Source organism: Bombina bombina, chromosome 4, assembly GCF_027579735.1.
Source record: "Bombina bombina isolate aBomBom1 chromosome 4, aBomBom1.pri, whole genome shotgun sequence".
NCBI lineage: Eukaryota > Metazoa > Chordata > Amphibia > Anura > Bombinatoridae > Bombina > Bombina bombina.
The window spans coordinates 868513813-868532929 of record NC_069502.1 but is presented as its reverse complement, the minus strand read 5'-3'; the positions used below and the strand labels follow the sequence as shown (position 1 = coordinate 868532929).

The following is a 19117-nucleotide window of genomic DNA, read 5'->3' as shown; positions in this document are numbered from 1 at the left end:
ATGTTTGGAGGGCTCTACATCCTCTGGACAGAGACTTCACACACTACTCTATACCCCACTCCACACACTCTAGACTGGACTATGTGTTTTGCCACCCAGACTCCCTGGACCTTATACTCTCCACAAAGATCTGTGCGTGTCCATGGTGAGACCATGATATGGTTCTCATGGATCTGGAGTCACAAGACACCACCAGACCCAGATCTAACTGGAAGCTCCCCCACACCCTTCTGTCAGACATTCCATTTAGAGAGGATCTTAGGAATGAAATAAATTTCACCTTACAAACTAACGACACCCCTGGGATACGAGAAGATATTCTGTGGGAGGCCTTTTAGGCCACCACTAGAGGTTTCTTTATCCGAAAACAAGCCCATTTGAGGAAGCAGGCAGGCCTATCATTATCCCAAGCCCATCGTAAACTGAGGGAACTTGAGTCACAAAGACGTACTGAAGTTAGCAGCAACCTCGAGGAGGAGATTAGGGATTTGAGGAGACACATATGTAAACTAGAATATACTAAGACCCAAAATAACTTACTTAAGCTGAAACAGTTATTCTACTCTAAAGGTAACAAAGCAGACACACTCTTAGCTAACAAATTAAGACACCGTACTAGCATCTCTCGTATTCACGAGATTAAACAGGGAGCTCAATCCTTTAAACTCCCATCACATATTGGCCAGCAGTTTAACGAGTACTATTCAGCTCTATATAATATCCAAAAAGACGCTTCATTTCAGCCAACCCCGTCGGAGGCTATAGGACCTTTTCTGCGCTCCTTAAAACTACCCTCCCTAGAGGAGGCCATTACTGACAGCTTAGATACCCCCATTACGCCTCATGAAGTTAAATTAGTTATCAAAAACTTAAAGTCTCTCAAGGCCCCTGGGCCTGATGGCTTCACAGCTATCTTTTATAAGACATTCCTGCGGGAGCTTGCCCCTATCCTGACCAGATTTTATAACCGGGCTATGGTTGAGGGTAAATTTCGAGGCGAGTTCCTAGAGGCTTCTATCATCACGATTCTTAAGCCCAACAAGGACCCGACCCTCTGTGCTAGCTATAGGCCCATATCTCTAATTAACACCGACGTCAAAATATATGCTAAAATCCTGGCCAATAGGATTGCAAAACTTCTCCCCACACTTATTAACCCTGATCAGGTTGGTTTCATACCTGGAAGGGAAGGTCCCGACAATACGAGAAGACTCCTCAATATTCTTCTAGAAGCCAAAAGACTTAAACCGATAGCAGTGCTTTCTCTTGACGCTGAGAAAGTGTTTGATCGGGTTTGGTGGGATTTCCTGTGGGAAGCACTTGCGACCTTTCGCTTCCCGGCTTCTATCATCCAAGCGGTGCAGGCTTTGTACTCGGCCCCCACGGCCTCAGTCAGAGGTCTGGGGTTTCATTCCTCTCCCTTTTCTATCTCAAATGGCACCCGGCAGGGGTGCCCCCTTTCACCCATCCTATTTGCGCTGGCCATAGAACCCTTAGCAGCTGCTATCAGAGCAGATAGAGGATTATCTGGAATCACCCTGCATGGAACGGTTCACAAAGTGGCTCTCAAACAGATGACACTACCATATTCTCTGCAAATCCCCTAAGTGAGTTCCCTAAGCTCCTATCCATATTAGATACTTTTAGCGGCCTATCTTTCTATAGACTAAACCAATCCAAATCGGAGCTCTACACGCAAGGTTTTTCAGAACTAGATACTAACTTCCTACGAGTCAAATATAATTTTGTTGTTAACAATGAGTATATCTCACATTTAGGAGTTAAGCTATCTAACTCCATCCCCAACCTAATTTTGAATAACTATAAGCCCCTCTTAACTGAACTGCATACTCTGACCAAGCAGTGGAACTATCGATGTATCTCCTGGCTAGGCCGGGTCGCAGCCCTTAAAATGAGCTACCTCCCAAAATTGACATATATCATGAGATGCCTCCCTATCAGGGTACCTAGATCTCTCCTCACCCAGTTTCAGGGCGCCTGCACCAAATATATTTGGCAGAATAAACCTCCACGAGTAGCTCATAAATTCCTGCAGTACCCCAAAATGCACGGGGGGTGGCCTCCCCATCTATATCCAGGTATTATGAGGCTGCTATGCTAACGCACATTACCCAATGGGGGGTAAAGGACTCTGATAGTAGATGGAGGTCGATTGAACAGGCCTCCCTACCTTTTAACCTCACCTTGAGGGACCTGACATGGACCCCTCCACATTGTCGGAGATCCTTGGGGATAGAGAATCAGATAATCCAAGAATGCCTAACTACCTGGGAGCAATTGAGACACTGCCCCCGGGTGGCTCCCCACCCTTCCCCCATCACTACACTAAATGGCCTTCTCTCTGGCCTTCAGGATTCTCACCCCTTGACGTGGCTGAGACTAGGTGTCTCGAGAGTGGCAGATTTATGGCCCTCTTCTCCTGGTGATTCGTTCTTGCCTTTGGCCCAAATAGGTGACTCATCTCCCCACCCCCGCCTTACATGCGATTCGAATATGTTAGGGTTCTCAGCTTTCTGACCAGCTGGGGGTTCAAACCATCTCTAGCCCGGCCTTTAACCATCTGGGAAGCCAAGTGGCAACAGGGACTGAGGCTGGGCAAACCACTATCTTTCAATTACTCTATCATGGAGGGTGCAGTCCCTATAGATAAGGCACTGCACATCTCTAAATGGGAGCAGAAACTTGAGTTCACTGCCCCCACTAAAGAATGGCACCGTACACTACTTCTCACAAATAAAACCCTTCATTGTGTCACTATGCGCGAGACCTTCATTAAATTGCTTACACAATGGTATTTTGTGCCTACTAGATTAGCAGCAATTTTCCCTGAGACATCCCCGATCTGTTGGAGAGGATGCGGCGTGGTAGGAGACATGACGCACATTTGGTGGTCTTGCCCTAAGTTGAGGCCCATCTGGGACAGGTGCTTCTCGACCTTGTTGCATATGGGTATTTCTCTCCCCCGCACCCCAGAAGTTGCCTTACTCCACGTGGGTACTTGCAAACTCCCCAGACACTATGCTTCATTAAGCATCTATCTCCTCTCAGCTGTCAAACTTAACATAGCCAAAGCTTGGAAAAGAATTAACCCCCCCATCTTGGTCTGACATTTCCCAAACCATGGCCTATATCTACACCATGGAAAAGCCTATCTATTACTCCAAAGATAGAGTTGACTTATTTGAACTAATTTGGGCAGAATGGAAGAATAGGATTGACACGACATGGCTCCCTAGCTTTGAGACCTAAGTCAGAGTATCTTTACCCAGTAGAATCGGTACGCCATCCCACACCTACTCAGATTTAACTAGCGTCCATTGTAGGTTCATATCCGTCTCCTTAAGACCTGCTTCCCCTCCCCCCCCTCTCTCCTTGGATGATCCCCCCCCCTTTTTTTTTATCCCTTATTACTCATCATAGACTCAAGTGAACAATCTTGTTACTCCCTTATATCAGATACGGAGGTGTTTATGTTATTAAGATTTCTTGTCGCATGTTGTGTGATTACCTATGTATCCATTACTTATGTTTATCGCTGGAGTAGTACGCTTTGGTCGTACTAATGCTGTACTTGTTTATTTTATTTGAAAAACTAATAAAATATATCTTAAAAAAAAAAAAAAAAAAAAAAAAAAAGAAACTACAAATGTGACAACAGTCAGTATCAGGCTATATTGTACAGGGACACTAAGTGATAATGGTGACATCCTGGCTGGGGATAGAATGTACAGCACATACAGATAATAAGCTATAAAAACCAGGCAATACCTCATAAACAGAAAACATGTCACAAACGTGCACTTACCTTCATTGTTGCTGTAACACATTTCCTGCATTGGAGCTTCCAGCTGACACATTACACTCAGATCTTCTATTTTAACATCTACGTCATTATTAATGTCATCTGTCAGAACATTTAATGGTTTAGGAATATATTTCACCCTAAAAGCAACTAATGTTTAACATAGTAATGGGTACTTTATTTCCATACACTTAATATTTGGGGTATATTGAGATTGATCGCTAACATATATATTTGAAAATTCAGATGTTACATTCAATATTTAAAATATATGGCAAATTTGAAGGTATGAGTATGAAGCATATACACCCAAAAACATAGTTTAGAACGTAAATGTACATATTATAATCTTATTAAATAATGTTCCACTACAGTTATCGATTCAAAAGGGATAATTATATAGCACCAGTTGTAGTTTCCAACTTATTCTTATATTAATTCATTATTTATTATGGGCTAAAATGACTAAATTAACAATACCATTTGATGAACTAGAGGGTGAGAAGGGACAGAGAGAGGGCACATGTGGGTATAATTTATATAAATCAGAGGGTGAGATCGAAGGGAAGAGAGGGCATGCATGCGTGCCATTTTTACATGAATCATAGGGTGAGAGTGAAGAGAATAGAGGGCATGTGTGTGTACCATTAGCATGAAGCAGAAGTTGAGAGAGAACAGAGGGCATGTGTGTGTAGTATTTGCATGAAGCAGAAGGTGAGAGAAGAGAATAGAGGGCATGTGTATGTGCCTTTAACATGAATCAGAGGGTGAGAGTGAAGAGAACAGAGTGCATGTGTATGCAGGACCGGCCTTTGGTCAAGGTGGTCAAGGCGACCGCCTCAGGCCCCGTGGTCAGGGGGCCCAGCCGCAAAGGTGAAAATATATATATATATTTTTTAAAATTTAAATATTTTTTTTCCCAATTATTTTTTTTAACTTTTTTTTTTTTGGCGCCTTTTTTTTTTGGCCGCACAATTTTTTTTTCAGGCAGGGGGAGGGAGGCCACGTCAGACTCAGCAGCACACGGCACAGCCAGCCAGGTGACAGCATCACTGAATGATTGGAGGATATACATTATTATCTCTTATCATTCGGTGCTGTCACTGAGGGGAGGAGGCGGAGCACGGTACAAGAGGGCGGAGGTGGAGCATAGCTGCCTGCTGCCTGTCACGCTCACGAGGGACTTCAGTGCGCAGCAGACAGCAGAGTGAGCAGCAGTCGCAGACCGTCGTAGCCAGGTGAGGAGCCCTGCTGTGGCCAGGCCCCCAGACATTCATAGAAACAAAAATAAAGTCCAGCACTCAGATAAAATATGCAAGTCACAGTGACCGACTTCCAAGGGTCACAAAAACAATCAAAAAGCAGCAAAGGGTGACAGCATAATAAATTTATTGTGTAGACAAGTAGGGTAATAACAGCAACATTTCGGGACCTCTGTCCCTTTCTCAAGCTGATGACACAGTGAGTGTGACTAGTGCCACTCAGTAAGTTAGCGTGTGGGGGGTGTGAGGGAGACTGAGAGTCAGTCAGACCGTCGCCGGACGGTGGAGTCACAGACCCGACCGAGTGTGACATCACCATCCATATAGGAAAAATGATACTGGGCATAATTTTATTGCAGGGGGACTGGGCTTCATTTTATTGCAGGGGGGCTTCATTTTATTGCTGGGGGCAATTGAAGGGGGGCTGGGGCATCATTTTATTGCAGGGGGGATTAATTTTATTGTTGAGGGGCTGGGGAAATCATTTTATTGCTGGGGGCATCATATTTTTGTTGGGGGCATAATTTTATTGCAGGGGAGATGAGACATCATTTTATTGCTGGGGTGCCTGAGGGCATATTTTTATTGCAGGGGGCATCATTTTATTGCAGTGGGGCTGGGGGCACTATTTTATTGCAATGGGGCTGGGGCATCATTTTATTGCAGGGGGCTGGGGGCTTTTTTTTTTTTTTGCTGGGTGCATCATTTATTGCAGGGGTGCTGGGGGCATCATATTTTTGTTGGGGGCATATTTTATTGCAGGGGCTGGGGGCATCATTTTATTGAAGGGGAGCTGGGGCATAATTTTATTGCTGGGGCATAATTTTTTTGCAGGGGGGCTGGGGGAATCATTTTATTGCAGGGGGGTTTAATTTTATTGCTGGGGGCAACATTTTATTGCAGTGGGGATGGGGAATAATTTTATTGCAGGGGGACTGGGCATCATTTTATTGCTGGGGGCATCATTGCAGTGGGGCTTCGTTGTATTGCTGGGGCATCATTTTAATACAGTGGGGCTGGGTGCATCATATTTTTGTTGGGGGCATCAAATTATTGTAGGGGCTGGGGGCATAATTTTATTACAGGGGAGCTGGGGCATAATCTTATTGCTGGGGCATCATTGTTTTGCAGGGGGGGGCTGGGAGCATCATTTTATTGCAGGGGCATCATTATATTGCAGGGGGGTTAATTTTATTGCTGGGGGCTTCATTTTATTGCAGTGGGGATGGGGAATCATTTTATTGCAGGGGGACTGGGCATCATTTTATTGCTGGTGGCATCATTGCAGTGGGGCTGGGGGAATTGTTTATTGCAGGGGGCTGGGGTATCATTTTATTGCAGGGGCATCATTGTATTGCTGGGGGCATCATTTTATCATTTTATTGCAGTGGGGCTGGGGGCATCATTTTATTGCAGTGGGGCTGGGGCATCATTTTATTGCAGTGGGGCTGGGGCATCATTTTATTGCAGTGGGGCTGGGGCATCATTTTATTGCAGTGGGGCTGGGGCATCATTTTATTGCAGTGGGGCTGGGGCATCATTTTATTGCAGTGGGGCTGGGGCATCATTTTATTGCAGTGGGGCTGGGGGCATCATTTTATTGCAGGGGGACTGGGGGCTTAATTTTATTGCTGGGTGCATCATTTATTGCAGGGGTGCAGGGGGCATCATATTTTTGTTGGGGCATCATTTTATTGCAGGGGCTGGGGGCATCCTTTTATTGCAGGGGGACTGGGCATTATTTTATTGCTAGGGGCATCATTTATTGCAGTGGGGATGGGGTATCTTTTTATTGCAGGGGGACTGGGCATCATTTTATTGCTGGGGGCATCATTGCAGTGGGGCTGGGGGAATCATTTATTGCAGAGGGGCTGGGGGCATAATTTATTGCAGGGGGGCTGGGCATCATTTTATTGCAGGGGGTTTCATTTTATTGCTGGGGACATCATTTATTGCAGTGGGGATGGGGGCATCATTTTATTGCAGGGGGCTGGGGGCTTCATTTTATTGCTGGGTGTATCATTTTATTGCAGGGGCTGTGGGCATCATTTTATTGCTGGGGCATCTTTTTTTGCAGGGGGGCTGAGGGCATCATTTTATTGCAGGGGGACTGGGCATTATTTTATTGCAGGGGGCTTCATTTTATTGCTGGGGACTGGGCATTATTTTATTGCTGGGGACATCATTTATTGCAGTGGGGATGGGACATCATTTTATTGCAGGGGTACTGGGCATCATTTTATTGCTGGGGGCATCATTGCAGTGGGGCTGGGGGAATCATTTATTGCAGGGGACTTAATGTTATTGCTGGGGGGCATCATTTATTGCAGTGGGGCTGGGGCATCATTTTATTGCAGTGGGGCTGGGGGCTTCATTGTATTGCTGGGTGCATCATTTATTGCAGGGGTGCTGGGGGCATCATATTTTTATTGGGGGCATCATTTTATTGCAGGGGAGCTGGGGCATAATTTTATTGCTGGGGCATCATTTTTTGCAGAGGGGCTGGGGGCATCATTGTATTGCTGGGGGGCTTTATTTTATTGCTGGAAGCATCATTTATTGCAGGTGGGACGGGGGCATCATTTTATTGCAGGGGGACTGGGCATCATTTTATTGCTGGGGGCATCATTGCAGTGGTGCTGGGAGAATCATTTATTGCAGGGGGCTGGGGCATAATTTTATTGCAGGGGGGCTTCATTTTATTGCAGGGGGCTGGGGCATCATTTTATTGCAGGGGGGATTCATTTTATTGCTAGGGGGCTGAGGACATCATATTTTTGTTGGGGGCATCCTTTTATTGCAGGGGGACATCATTTTATAGCAGGGGAGATGGGGCATAATCTTATTGCTGGGGCATCATTGTTTTGCAGGGGGGGGGCTGGGAGCATCATTTTATTGCAGGGGGCATCATTTTATTGCAGGGGGGGGTCATTTTATTGCTGGGGGCTTCATTTTATTGCAGTGGGGATGGGGAATCATTTTATTGCAGGGGGACTGGGCATCATTTTATTGCTGGTGGCATCATTGCAGTGGGGCTGGGGGAATTGTTTATTGCAGGGGGGCTGGGGTATCATTTTATTGCAGGGGCATCATTGTATTGCTGGGGGCATCATTTTATCATTTTATTGCAGTGGGGCTGGGGGCATCATTTTATTGCAGTGGGGCTGGGGCATCATTTTATTGCAGGGGGACTGGGGGCTTAATTTTATTGCTGGGTGCATCATTTATTGCAGGGGTGCAGGGGGCATCATATTTTTGTTGGGGCATCATTTTATTGCAGGGGCTGGGGGCATCCTTTTATTGCAGGGGGACTGGGCATTATTTTATTGCTAGGGGCATCATTTATTGCAGTGGGGATGGGGTATCTTTTTATTGCAGGGGGACTGGGCATCATTTTATTGCTGGGGGCATCATTGCAGTGGGGCTGGGGGAATCATTTATTGCAGAGGGGCTGGGGGCATAATTTATTGCAGGGGGGCTGGGCATCATTTTATTGCAGGGGGGTTTCATTTTATTGCTGGGGACATCATTTATTGCAGTGGGGATGGGGGCATCATTTTATTGCAGGGGGCTGGGGGCTTCATTTTATTGCTGGGTGTATCATTTTATTGCAGGGGCTGTGGGCATCATTTTATTGCTGGGGCATCATTTTTTTGCAGGGGGGCTGAGGGCATCATTTTATTGCAGGGGGACTGGGCATTATTTTATTGCAGGGGGCTTCATTTTATTGCTGGGGACTGGGCATTATTTTATTGCTGGGGACTGGGCATTATTTTATTGCTGGGGACATCATTTATTGCAGAGGGGATGGGACATCATTTTATTGCAGGGGTACTGGGCATCATTTTATTGCTGGGGGCATCATTGCAGTGGGGCTGGGGGAATCATTTATTGCAGGGGACTTAATGTTATTGCTGGGGGGCATCATTTATTGCAGTGGGGCTGGGGCATCATTTTATTGCAGTGGGGCTGGGGGCTTCATTTTATTGCTGGGTGCATCATTTATTGCAGGGGTGCTGGGGGCATCATATTTTTATTGGGGGCATCATTTTATTGCAGGGGAGCTGGGGCATAATTTTATTGCTGGGGCATAATTTTTTTGCAGAGGGCTGGGGGCATCATTGTATTGCTGGGGGGCTTTATTTTATTGCTGGATGCATCATTTATTGCAGGTGGGACGGGGGCATCATTTTATTGCAGGGGGACTGGGCATCATTTTATTGCTGGGGGCATCATTGCAGTGGGGCTGGGGGAATCATTTATTGCAGGGGGCTGGGGCATAATTTTATTGCAGGGGGGCTTCATTTTATTGCAGGGGGCTGGGGCATCATTTTATTGCAGGGGGGATTCATTTTATTGCTAGGGGGCTGAGGACATCATATTTTTGTTGGGGGCATCCTTTTATTGCAGGGGGACATCATTTTATAGCAGGGGAGATGGGGCATCATTTTATTGCTGGGGGCATGATTTTTTTGCAGGGGGCTGGGGGATATTTTTATTGCAGGGGGTATCATTTTATTGCAGGGGGACTGGGCTTCATTTTATTGCTGGGGGCATCATTTTATTGCAGTGGGGACGGGGCATCAATTTATTGCAGGGGGACTGGGCATCATTTTATTGCAGGGGGACTGGGCATCATTTTATTGCAGGGGGACTGGGCATCATTTTATTGCAGGGGGACTGGGCATCATTTTATTGCAGGGGGACTGGGGGTTTAATTTTATTGTTTGGCATCATTGTAGTGGGGCTGGGGGTAGGGTTGTCACCTCAGCCATGTTTTCCTGGACACTTATGAGTTACACATGCTGCAGGGTGTGCAGGGAGGAACATGTATTGTGTTTCTGGACAGCACTATTCATATTTCTCCCTGCAGAATGTGTAACTTATAAGTATTCTGTATTTTAAGGGACGGGTGGCAACCCTAGCTGGGGGAATCATTTATTGCTGGGGGAATCATTTATTGCTGGGGGCATCATACTTTTGTTGGGGGCATCATACTTTTGTTGGGGGCATCATTTTATTGCAGTGGGGCTGGGGGCTTCATTTTATTGTTGGGGGCACCATTTATTTTATTTATTTATTGCGTGTGGGGGGGGGCTGTGTGTGTGTGTGTGTGGGCAGTGTGGGCTATGTGTGTGTGTGTGTGGGCTGTGTGTGTGGGCGGGCTGTGTGTGAGTGTGTGGGCTGGGCTGTCAATCTGCCTAGGGACCTGCACTTGCTAGGGCAGGCCCTGGCATCTCTAATGTTATTGTTATCATAAGAAAACACATAAAAATAAGGCCCAGTTCAACTCAACTGTTCCTAATTGTCAGCATAATGCTTCATTATATACATAAACAGTTGTTCCAATAGGACAAATGGTATATTGCAATATATACAATGTTACAGTGCTCCACATTAGTGGATTTATGTTTTTTTATATATAAAATGTTGTGCATTACCTTAAATTATTTTATTTTTTTCATTATAAAAGCTGTGGGGCGGGGTGGAGAGAAAGGGGCCCCATTTTGTCATCCTGCCTTGGGCCCCGCAATGGCTAGGGCCGGCCCTGTGTGTATGTACTATTTACATAAAGCAGAGGGGAGAAGAGAGGGCAAGTGTGTATATAGTATTTGCATTAAGCAGAAGGTAAGAGCATGTGTGTGTACCTAATGGGTTTTTATCGCTGCAATCTGTCTGTACCGAGGCTTATCATTTACATAGTTATTAATAGGGTTCAATCATTTCAGAATCTGAGTTTTATAACTGTGAAGCTTATACTATAGATCACTCGCCTGCAGAGACATCTGATGGCTGAACATTCTGTACAAGTTCTCCATGTGATTCTGTGTCTAGATTTTCATTACAGTGACCTGTTAGTTCTAATAAAGAATGAAATTAGTTTTTTGGTTAAATGGATTTAAGTGCAGCTACACACATCTGATTATACAGTAATATTACACAACATCACCGGGCCCGATCCGATATGCAGCGTTGCCTGCAAAAGCCGGCAACGCCAAATTTTGCGCTGGTTTGGTATCCTATATACAGCGTAACCTAGAAGTTACACTCGTATATTTCTGCCTTTGGCCGTAGTTTTTTGGCCCATAGACAGGTATACCAAACCCGCGCAGATTGGTATCCAATATACAGCGTAAGGACTTACGTGGCAAAAATGGAGAAATCTTACTCCATTTTCACCTCGCCACAAATTGCAGTCGTAGTAAGCCTTACGCTGAGTATTGGAGCCCCGTAACTCCCTAAACTACCTGCAAAATAAAACCTAACACATGTGCAATGTCTATCTCCCTTTCAACCGCAATCCCCGCCGCAATCCCTAATAAAGTGTTTAACCCCTAAATCGCCGCTCCCGGACCCCGCCGCCAGCTACATTAAATGTCTAACCCCCTAATGTGATCCTCCTACACAGCCGCCACCTATATTAAAATTATTACCCCCTAATGTGAGCCCCCTATCCCGCCGCCACCTATTTAAACTACATTACCCCCTAATGTGAGCCCCTACCCCACCGCAACCTATTTTAATTACATTACCCCCTGTGAGCCCCCTACCCCGCCGCCACCTATTTTAATTACATTACCCCCTAATGTGAGCCCCTACCCCGCCGCCATCTATTTAAACTACATTACCCCCTAATGTGAGCCCCCTACCCCGCCGCCACCTATTTAAACTACATTACCCCCTAAAGTGAGCCCCCTACCCCGCCGCCACCTATTTAAACTACATTACCCCCTAATGTGAGCCCCTACCCCGCCGCCACCTATTTAAACTACATTACCCCCTAAAGTGAGCCCCCTACCCCGCCGCCACCTATTTAAACTACATTACCCCCTAATGTGAGCCCCTACACCGCCGCCACCTACATTAAAATGATTAATCCCTAATCTAATCCCCCTACACCGCCGCCACCTATATTAAAATGATTAACCCCTAATCTAATCCCCCTACACCGCTGCCACCTATATTAAAATGATTAACCCCTAATCCAATCCCCCTACACCGCCGCCACCTATATTAAAATGATTAACCCCTAATCTAATCCCCCTACACCGCCGCCACCTATATTAAAATGATTAACCACTAAACCTAAGTCTAACCCTAACACCCCCTAACGGAATTATTATTAAAATAAATCTAAATAATATTAATAATATTAACTAAATTATTCCTATTTAAATCTAAATACTTACCTATAAAATAAACCCTAAGATAGCTACAATATAATTAATAATTACATTGTAGCTATTTTAGGGTTTATATTTATTTTACAGGTAACTTGGTATTTATTTTAACTAGGTACAATAGCTATTAAATAGTTAATAACTATTTAATAGCTACCTAGTTAAAATAATTACCAAATTACCTGTAAAATAAATCCTAACCTAAGTTACAAATACACCTACACTATCAATAAATTAATTAAATAAACTACAATTATCTAAACTAAAATATAATTAAATACACTAAACTAAATTACAAAAAAACCAAACAAACACTAAATTACAAAAAATAAAAAAAGGATTACAAGAATTTTAAGCTAATTACACCTAATCTAAGCCCCCTAATAAAATAACAAAGCCCCCCAAAATAAAAAAATGTCCCTACCCTAAACTAAATTACAAAAAGTAATCAGCTCTATTACCAAAAGGGCCTTTTGTGGGGCATTGCCCCAAAATAATCAGCTCTTTTACCTGTAAAAAAAAAAAAAAAAAAAAAAAAACAACCCCCCCCATTACAACCCACCACCCACACACCCCTACTCTAAAACCCACCCTATCCCTCCTTAAAAAAACCTAAGTCTAACCCCCAAGTGGTCCTTACCTGTCCTGAAGACCGGCAGAGAAGGTCCTGTTCCAGGCGGAGAAGTCTTCTTCTTCCAGGAACCAGCCGGCGCGGAGGAGTTGAAGACCAATGACCGTGGAGCTGAAGACCGGCGATGCTGGAACTGAAGACCGGAGCCATGGAGCGTGGAGGATCCTCTTCATACGATCGCCGCTGTACACTGAATAGGATTTCAAGGTACGCGATTAAAAATGGCATCCCTTGAATTCCTATTGGCTGATTTGAGCCTTCAAATTCTAATCAGCCAATCGGATAAAAGCTACTTTAATTCTATTGGCTGATTTGAATAACCAATAGAATAAGAGCTATTGTAATTCTATTGGCTATTCTAATCAGCCAATAGAATTACAGTAGCTCTTATTCTATTGCCTATTCAAATCAGCCAATAGAATTAAAGTAGCTTTCATCCGATTGGCTGTAATTTAGTTTAGTGTATTTAATTATATTTTAGTTTAGATAATTGTAGTTTAATTTAATTTATTGATAGTGTAGGTGTATTTGTAATTTAGGTTAGGATTTATTTTACAGGTAATTTGGTAATTATTTTAACTAGGTAGCTATTCAATAGTTATTAACTATTTAATAGCTATTGTACCTAGTTAAAATAAATACCAAGTTACCTGTAAAATAAATATAAACCCTAAAATAGCTACAATGTAATTATTAATTATATTGTAGCTATCTTAGGGTTTATTTTATAGGTAAGTATTTAGATTTAAATAGGAATAATTTAGTTAATATTATTAATATTATTTAGATTTATTTGAATAATAATTCCGTTAGGGGGTGTTAGGGTTAGACTTAGGTTTAGTGGTTAATCATTTTAATATAGGTGGCGGCGGTGTAGGGGGATTAGATTAGGGGTTAATCATTTTAATATAGATGGCGGCGGTGTAGGGGGATTAGGGGTTAATCATTTTAATATAGGTGGCGGCGGGGTAGGGGGATTAGATTAGGGGTTAATCATTTTAATGTAGGTGGTGGCGGTGTAGGGGCTCACATTAGGGGGTTATCATTTTAATATAGGTGGCGGCGGGGTAATGTAGTATATAGGTGGCAGCGTTGTAGGGGGCTCACATTAGGGGGTGATACAGTTAATATAGGTGGAGGTGGGGTCCGGGAGCGGCGGTTTATGGGTTAATATATTTATTGTTAGGAGTGAGAGGGGGGATTGCGGATAGAGGGGTATACGTGTCGGGCTATGTTTGGGAGGCGTGTTAGACAGTAACTGGATATTTAATATTTTAGTCAGTTTTTGTAGGCAGCGGCAGTTTCTAAAGTGCCGTAAGTCACTGGCGACTCCAGAAATTTGTACTTACGCAGATTTCTGGAGATCGCTAGTTTGTCAGACTTACGGCACTTTAGCAACTGCGGGCGCAGTATATGTGATAGCTCGCTGTGCGAGCTGAAACTACGGGCGGCGCAGGTTTCCACGCTTGCGCCGAAACCTGCGCCGTATATCGGATCGCGCCCCACCATTTTTATAATTGTAATTAATTTGTCTTCAGGACCATCATTTACATAATTATTAGTAAAGATTTAAACGTGCACTTACCTTCATTGTTGCTGTAACACATTTCCTGCATTGGAGCTTCCAGCTGACACATTACACTCAGATCTTCTATTTTAACATCTACGTCATTATTAATGTCATCTGTCAGAACATTTAATGGTTTAGGAATTTATTTCACCCTAAAAGCAACTAATGTTTAACATAGTAATGGGTACTTTATTTCCATACACTTAATATTTGGGGTATATTGAGATTGATCGCCAACATATATATTTGAAAATTCAGATGTTACATTCAATATTTAAAATATATGGCAAATTTGAAGGTATGAGTATGAAGCATATACACCCAAAAACATAGTTTAGAACGTAAATGTACATATTATAATCTGATTAAATAATGTTCCACTACAGTTATCGATTCAAAAGGGATAATTATATAGCACCAGTTGTAGTTTCCAACTTATTCTTATATTAATTCATTATTTATTATGGGCTAAAATGACTAAATTAACAATACCATTTGATGAACTAGAGGGTGAGAAGGGACAGAGAGAGGGCACATGTGTGTATAATTTATATGAATCAGAGGGTGAGAGCGAAGGGAAGAGAGGGCATGTGTGTGTACCATTTATTCAAAGCATAAAGTGAGAAGGAAGGGAAGAGAGGGCATGCATGCGTGCCATTTTTACATGAATCATAGGGTGAGAGTGAAGAGAATAGAGGGCATGTGTGTGTACCATTAGCATGAAGCAGAAGTTGAGAGAGAATAGAGGGCATGTGTGTGTAGTATTTGCATGAAGCAGAAGGTGAGAGAAGAGAATAGAGGGCATGTGTATGCGCCTTTAACATGAATCAGAGGGTGAGAGTGAAGAGAACAGAGTGCATGTGTATGCAGGACCGGCCTTTGGTCAAGGTGGTCAAGGCGACCGCCTCAGGCCCCGTGGTCAGGGGGCCCCGCCGCAAAGGTGAAAAAATATATATATATTTTTTTTTTAAATTTAAATATTTTTTTTTCCAATTATTTTTATTAACTTTTTTTTGGCTCCTTTTTTTTTTTGGCCGCGCAATTTTTTTTTTCAGGCAGGGGGAGGGAGGCCACGCCAGACTCAGCAGCACACGGCACAGCCAGCCAGGTGACAGCATCACTGAATGATTGGAGGATATACATTATTATCTCTGATTATTCGGTGCTGTCACTGAGGGGAGGAGGCGGAGCACGGCACCAGAGGGCGGAGGTGGAGCATAGCTGCCTGTCACGCTCACGAGGGACTTCAGTGCGCAGCAGACAGCAGAGTGAGCAGCAGTCGCAGACCGTCGTAGCCAGGCGAGGAGCCCTGCTTTGGCCCAGGCCCCCAGACAGTCATAGAAACAAAAATAAAGTCCAGCACTCAGATAAAATATGCAAGTCACAGTGACCGACTTCCAAGGGTCACAAAAACAATCAAAAAGCAGCAAAGGGTGACAGCATAATAAATGTATTGTGTAGACAAGTAGGGCAATAACAGCAACATTTCGGGACCTCTGTCCCTTTCTCAAGCTGATGACACAGTGAGTGTGACTAGTGCCACTCAGTAAGTTAGCGTGTGGGGGGTGTGAGGGAGACTGAGAGTCAGTCAGACCGTTGCCGGACGGTGGAGTCACAGACCCGACCGAGTGTGACATCACCATCCATATAGGAAAAATGAATGATTGATTCATTCATTGGATAGCATTTTAATTATTCAAATGCACTCTGGCAGGTGGGCTGGGCCCTGGGCATAATTTTATTGCAGGGGGACTGGGCTTCATTTTATTGCTGGGGGCAATTGAAGGGGGGCTGGGGTATCATTTTATTGCAGGGGGGATTAATTTTATTGTTGGGGGGTTGGGGAAATCATTTTATTGCTGGGGGCATCATATTTTTGTTGGGGGCATAATTTTATTGCAGGGGAGATGAGACATTTTATTGCTGGGGTGCCTGAGGGCATATTTTTATTGCAGGGGGCATCATTTTATTGCAGTGGGGCTGGGGGCACTATTTTATTGCAATGGGGCTGGGGCATCATTTTATTGCAGGGGGCTGGGGCATCATTTTATTGCAGGGGGCTGGGGGCTTTTTTTTTTTTTTGCTGGGTGCATCATTTATTGCAGGGGTGCTGGGGCATCATATTTTTGTTGGGGGCATTATTTTATTGCAGGGGCTGGGGGCATCATTTTATTGAAGGGGAGCTGGGGCATAATTTTATTGCTGGGGCCAACATTTTATTGCAGTGGGGATGGGGCATAATTTTATTGCAGGGGGACTGGGCATCATTTTATTGCTGGGGGCATCATTGCAGTGGGGCTGGGGTAATCATTTATTGCAGGGGGGCTGTGGGCATCATTTTATTGCAGAGGGGCTTTGTTGTATTGCTGGGGCATCATTTTAATACAGTGGGGCTGGGTGCATCATTTATTGCAGGGTGCTGGGGGCATCATATTTTTGTTGGGGGCATCAAATTATTGTAGGGGCTGGGGGCATAATTTTATTACAGGGGAGATGGGGCATAATCTTATTGCTGGGGCATCATTGTTTTGCAGGGGGGGGGCTGGGAGCATCATTTTATTGCAGGGGGCATCATTTTATTGCAGGGGGGTTAATTTTATTGCTGGGGGGTTAATTTTATTGCAGTGGGGATGGGGAATCATTTTATTGCAGGGGGACTGGGCATCATTTTATTGCTGGTGGCATCATTGCAGTGGGGCTGGGGGAATTGTTTATTGCAGGGGGGCTGGGGTATCATTTTATTGCAGGGGCATCATTGTATTGCTGGGGGCATCATTTTATCATTTTATTGCAGTGGGGCTGGGGGCATCATTTTATTGCAGTGGGGCTGGGGTATCATTTTATTGCAGAGGGACTGGGGGCTTCATTTTATTGCTGGGTGCATCATTTATTGCAGGGGTGCAGGGGGCATCATATTTTTGTTGGGGCATAATTTTATTGCAGGGGGACTGGGCATTATTTTATTGCTAGGGGCATCATTTATTGCAGTGGGGATGGGGCATCTTTTTGATGCAGGGGGACTGGGCATAATTTTATTGCTGGGGGCATCATTGCAGTGGGGCTGGGGGAATCATTTATTGCAGAAGGGCTGGGGGCATAATTTATTGCAGGGGGGCTGGGCATCATTTTATTGCTGGGGGCATCATTTATTGCAGTGGGGATGGGGGCTTCATTTTATTGCTGGGTGTATCATTTTATTGCAGGGGCTGTGGGCATCATTTTATTGCTGGGGCATCATTTTTTTTGCAGGGGGGCTGAGGGCATCATTTTATTGCAGGGGGACTGGGCATTATTTTATTGTAGGTGGCTTCATTTTATTGCTGGGGACTGGGCATTATTTTATTGCAGGGGGCTTCATTTTATTGCTGGGGACATCATTTATTGCAGTGGGGATGGGACATCATTTTATTGCAGGGGGCTGGGGGCTTCATTTTATTGCTGGGTGCATCATTTTTATTGGGGGCATCATTTTATTGCAGGGGAGCTGGGGCATAATTTTATTGCTGGGGCATAATTTTTTTGCAGGGGGACTGGGGGCATCATTTTATTGCTGGGGGGCTTTATTTTATTGCTGGATGCATCATTTATTGCAGGTTGGACGGGGCATCATTTTATTGCTGGGGGCATCATTGCAGTGGGGCTGGGGGAATCATTTATTGCAGGGGGCTGGGGCATAATTTTATTGCAGGGGGCTGGGGCATCATTTTATTGCAGGGGGATTCATTTTATTGCTAGGGGGCTGAGGACATCATATTTTTTTGGGGGCATCCTTTTATTACAGGGAGACATCATTTTATAGCAGGGGAGATAGGGCATCATTTTATTGCTGGGGCATGATTTTTTGCAGGGGGCTGGGGGATATTTTTATTGCAGGGGGTATCATTTTATTGCAGGGGGACTGGGCTTCAGTATATTGCTGGGGGCATCATTTTATTGCAGTGGGGATGGGGCATCATTTTATTGCAGGGGGACTGGGCATCATTTTATTGCAGGGGGGCTGGGGGTTTCATTTTATTGCTTGGCATCATTGTAGTGGGGCTGGGGTTGCCACCTCAGCCATGTTTTCCTGGACACTTATGAGTTACACATGCTGCAGGGAGGAACATGCATTGTGTTTCTGGACAGCACTATTCATATTTCTCCCTGCACACCCTGCAGCATGTGTAACTTATAAGTGTTCTGTATTTTAAGGGACGGGTGGCAACCCTAGCTGGGGGAATCATTTATTGCTGGGGACATCATACTTTTGTTGGGGGCATCATTTTATTGCAGTGGGGCTGGGGCATCATTTTATTGCAGTGGGGCTGGGGGCTTCATTTTATTGTTGGGGGCACCATTTATTTTATTTATTTATTGCGTGTGTGTGGGGGGGGCTGTGTGTGTGGGCTATGTGTGTGTGTGTGTGTGTGTGTGTGTGTGTGGGCTGTGTTATTGTTATCATAAGAAAACACATAAAAATAAGGCCCAGTTCAACTCAACTGTTCCTAATTGTCAGCATAATGCTTCATTATATACATAAACAGTTGTTCCAATAGGACAAATGGTATATTGCAATATATACAATGTTACAGTGCTCCACATTAGTGGATTTATGTTTTTTTATATATAAAATGTTGTGCATTACCTTAAATTATTTTATTTTTTTCATTA

At 44.2% G+C, this 19117-nt stretch overlaps 1 protein-coding gene across 2 annotated transcripts in view; it reads right to left on the bottom strand.

Moving 5' to 3' along the window:
• Positions 1–19117, bottom strand: part of LOC128657355 (oocyte zinc finger protein XlCOF7.1-like) — a 190822-nt gene that overhangs the window by 53374 nt on the left and 118331 nt on the right. For both annotated transcript variants that reach the window (XM_053711672.1, XM_053711671.1), the window contains exons 7-9: positions 14483–14581; positions 10860–10946; positions 3827–3925 (exon numbers count right to left, since the gene is read on the bottom strand). In XM_053711672.1, coding sequence (XP_053567647.1) covers positions 3827–3925; positions 10860–10946; positions 14483–14581 — 285 coding nt within the window. The remainder of the gene's footprint in view (positions 1–3826; positions 3926–10859; positions 10947–14482; positions 14582–19117) is intronic.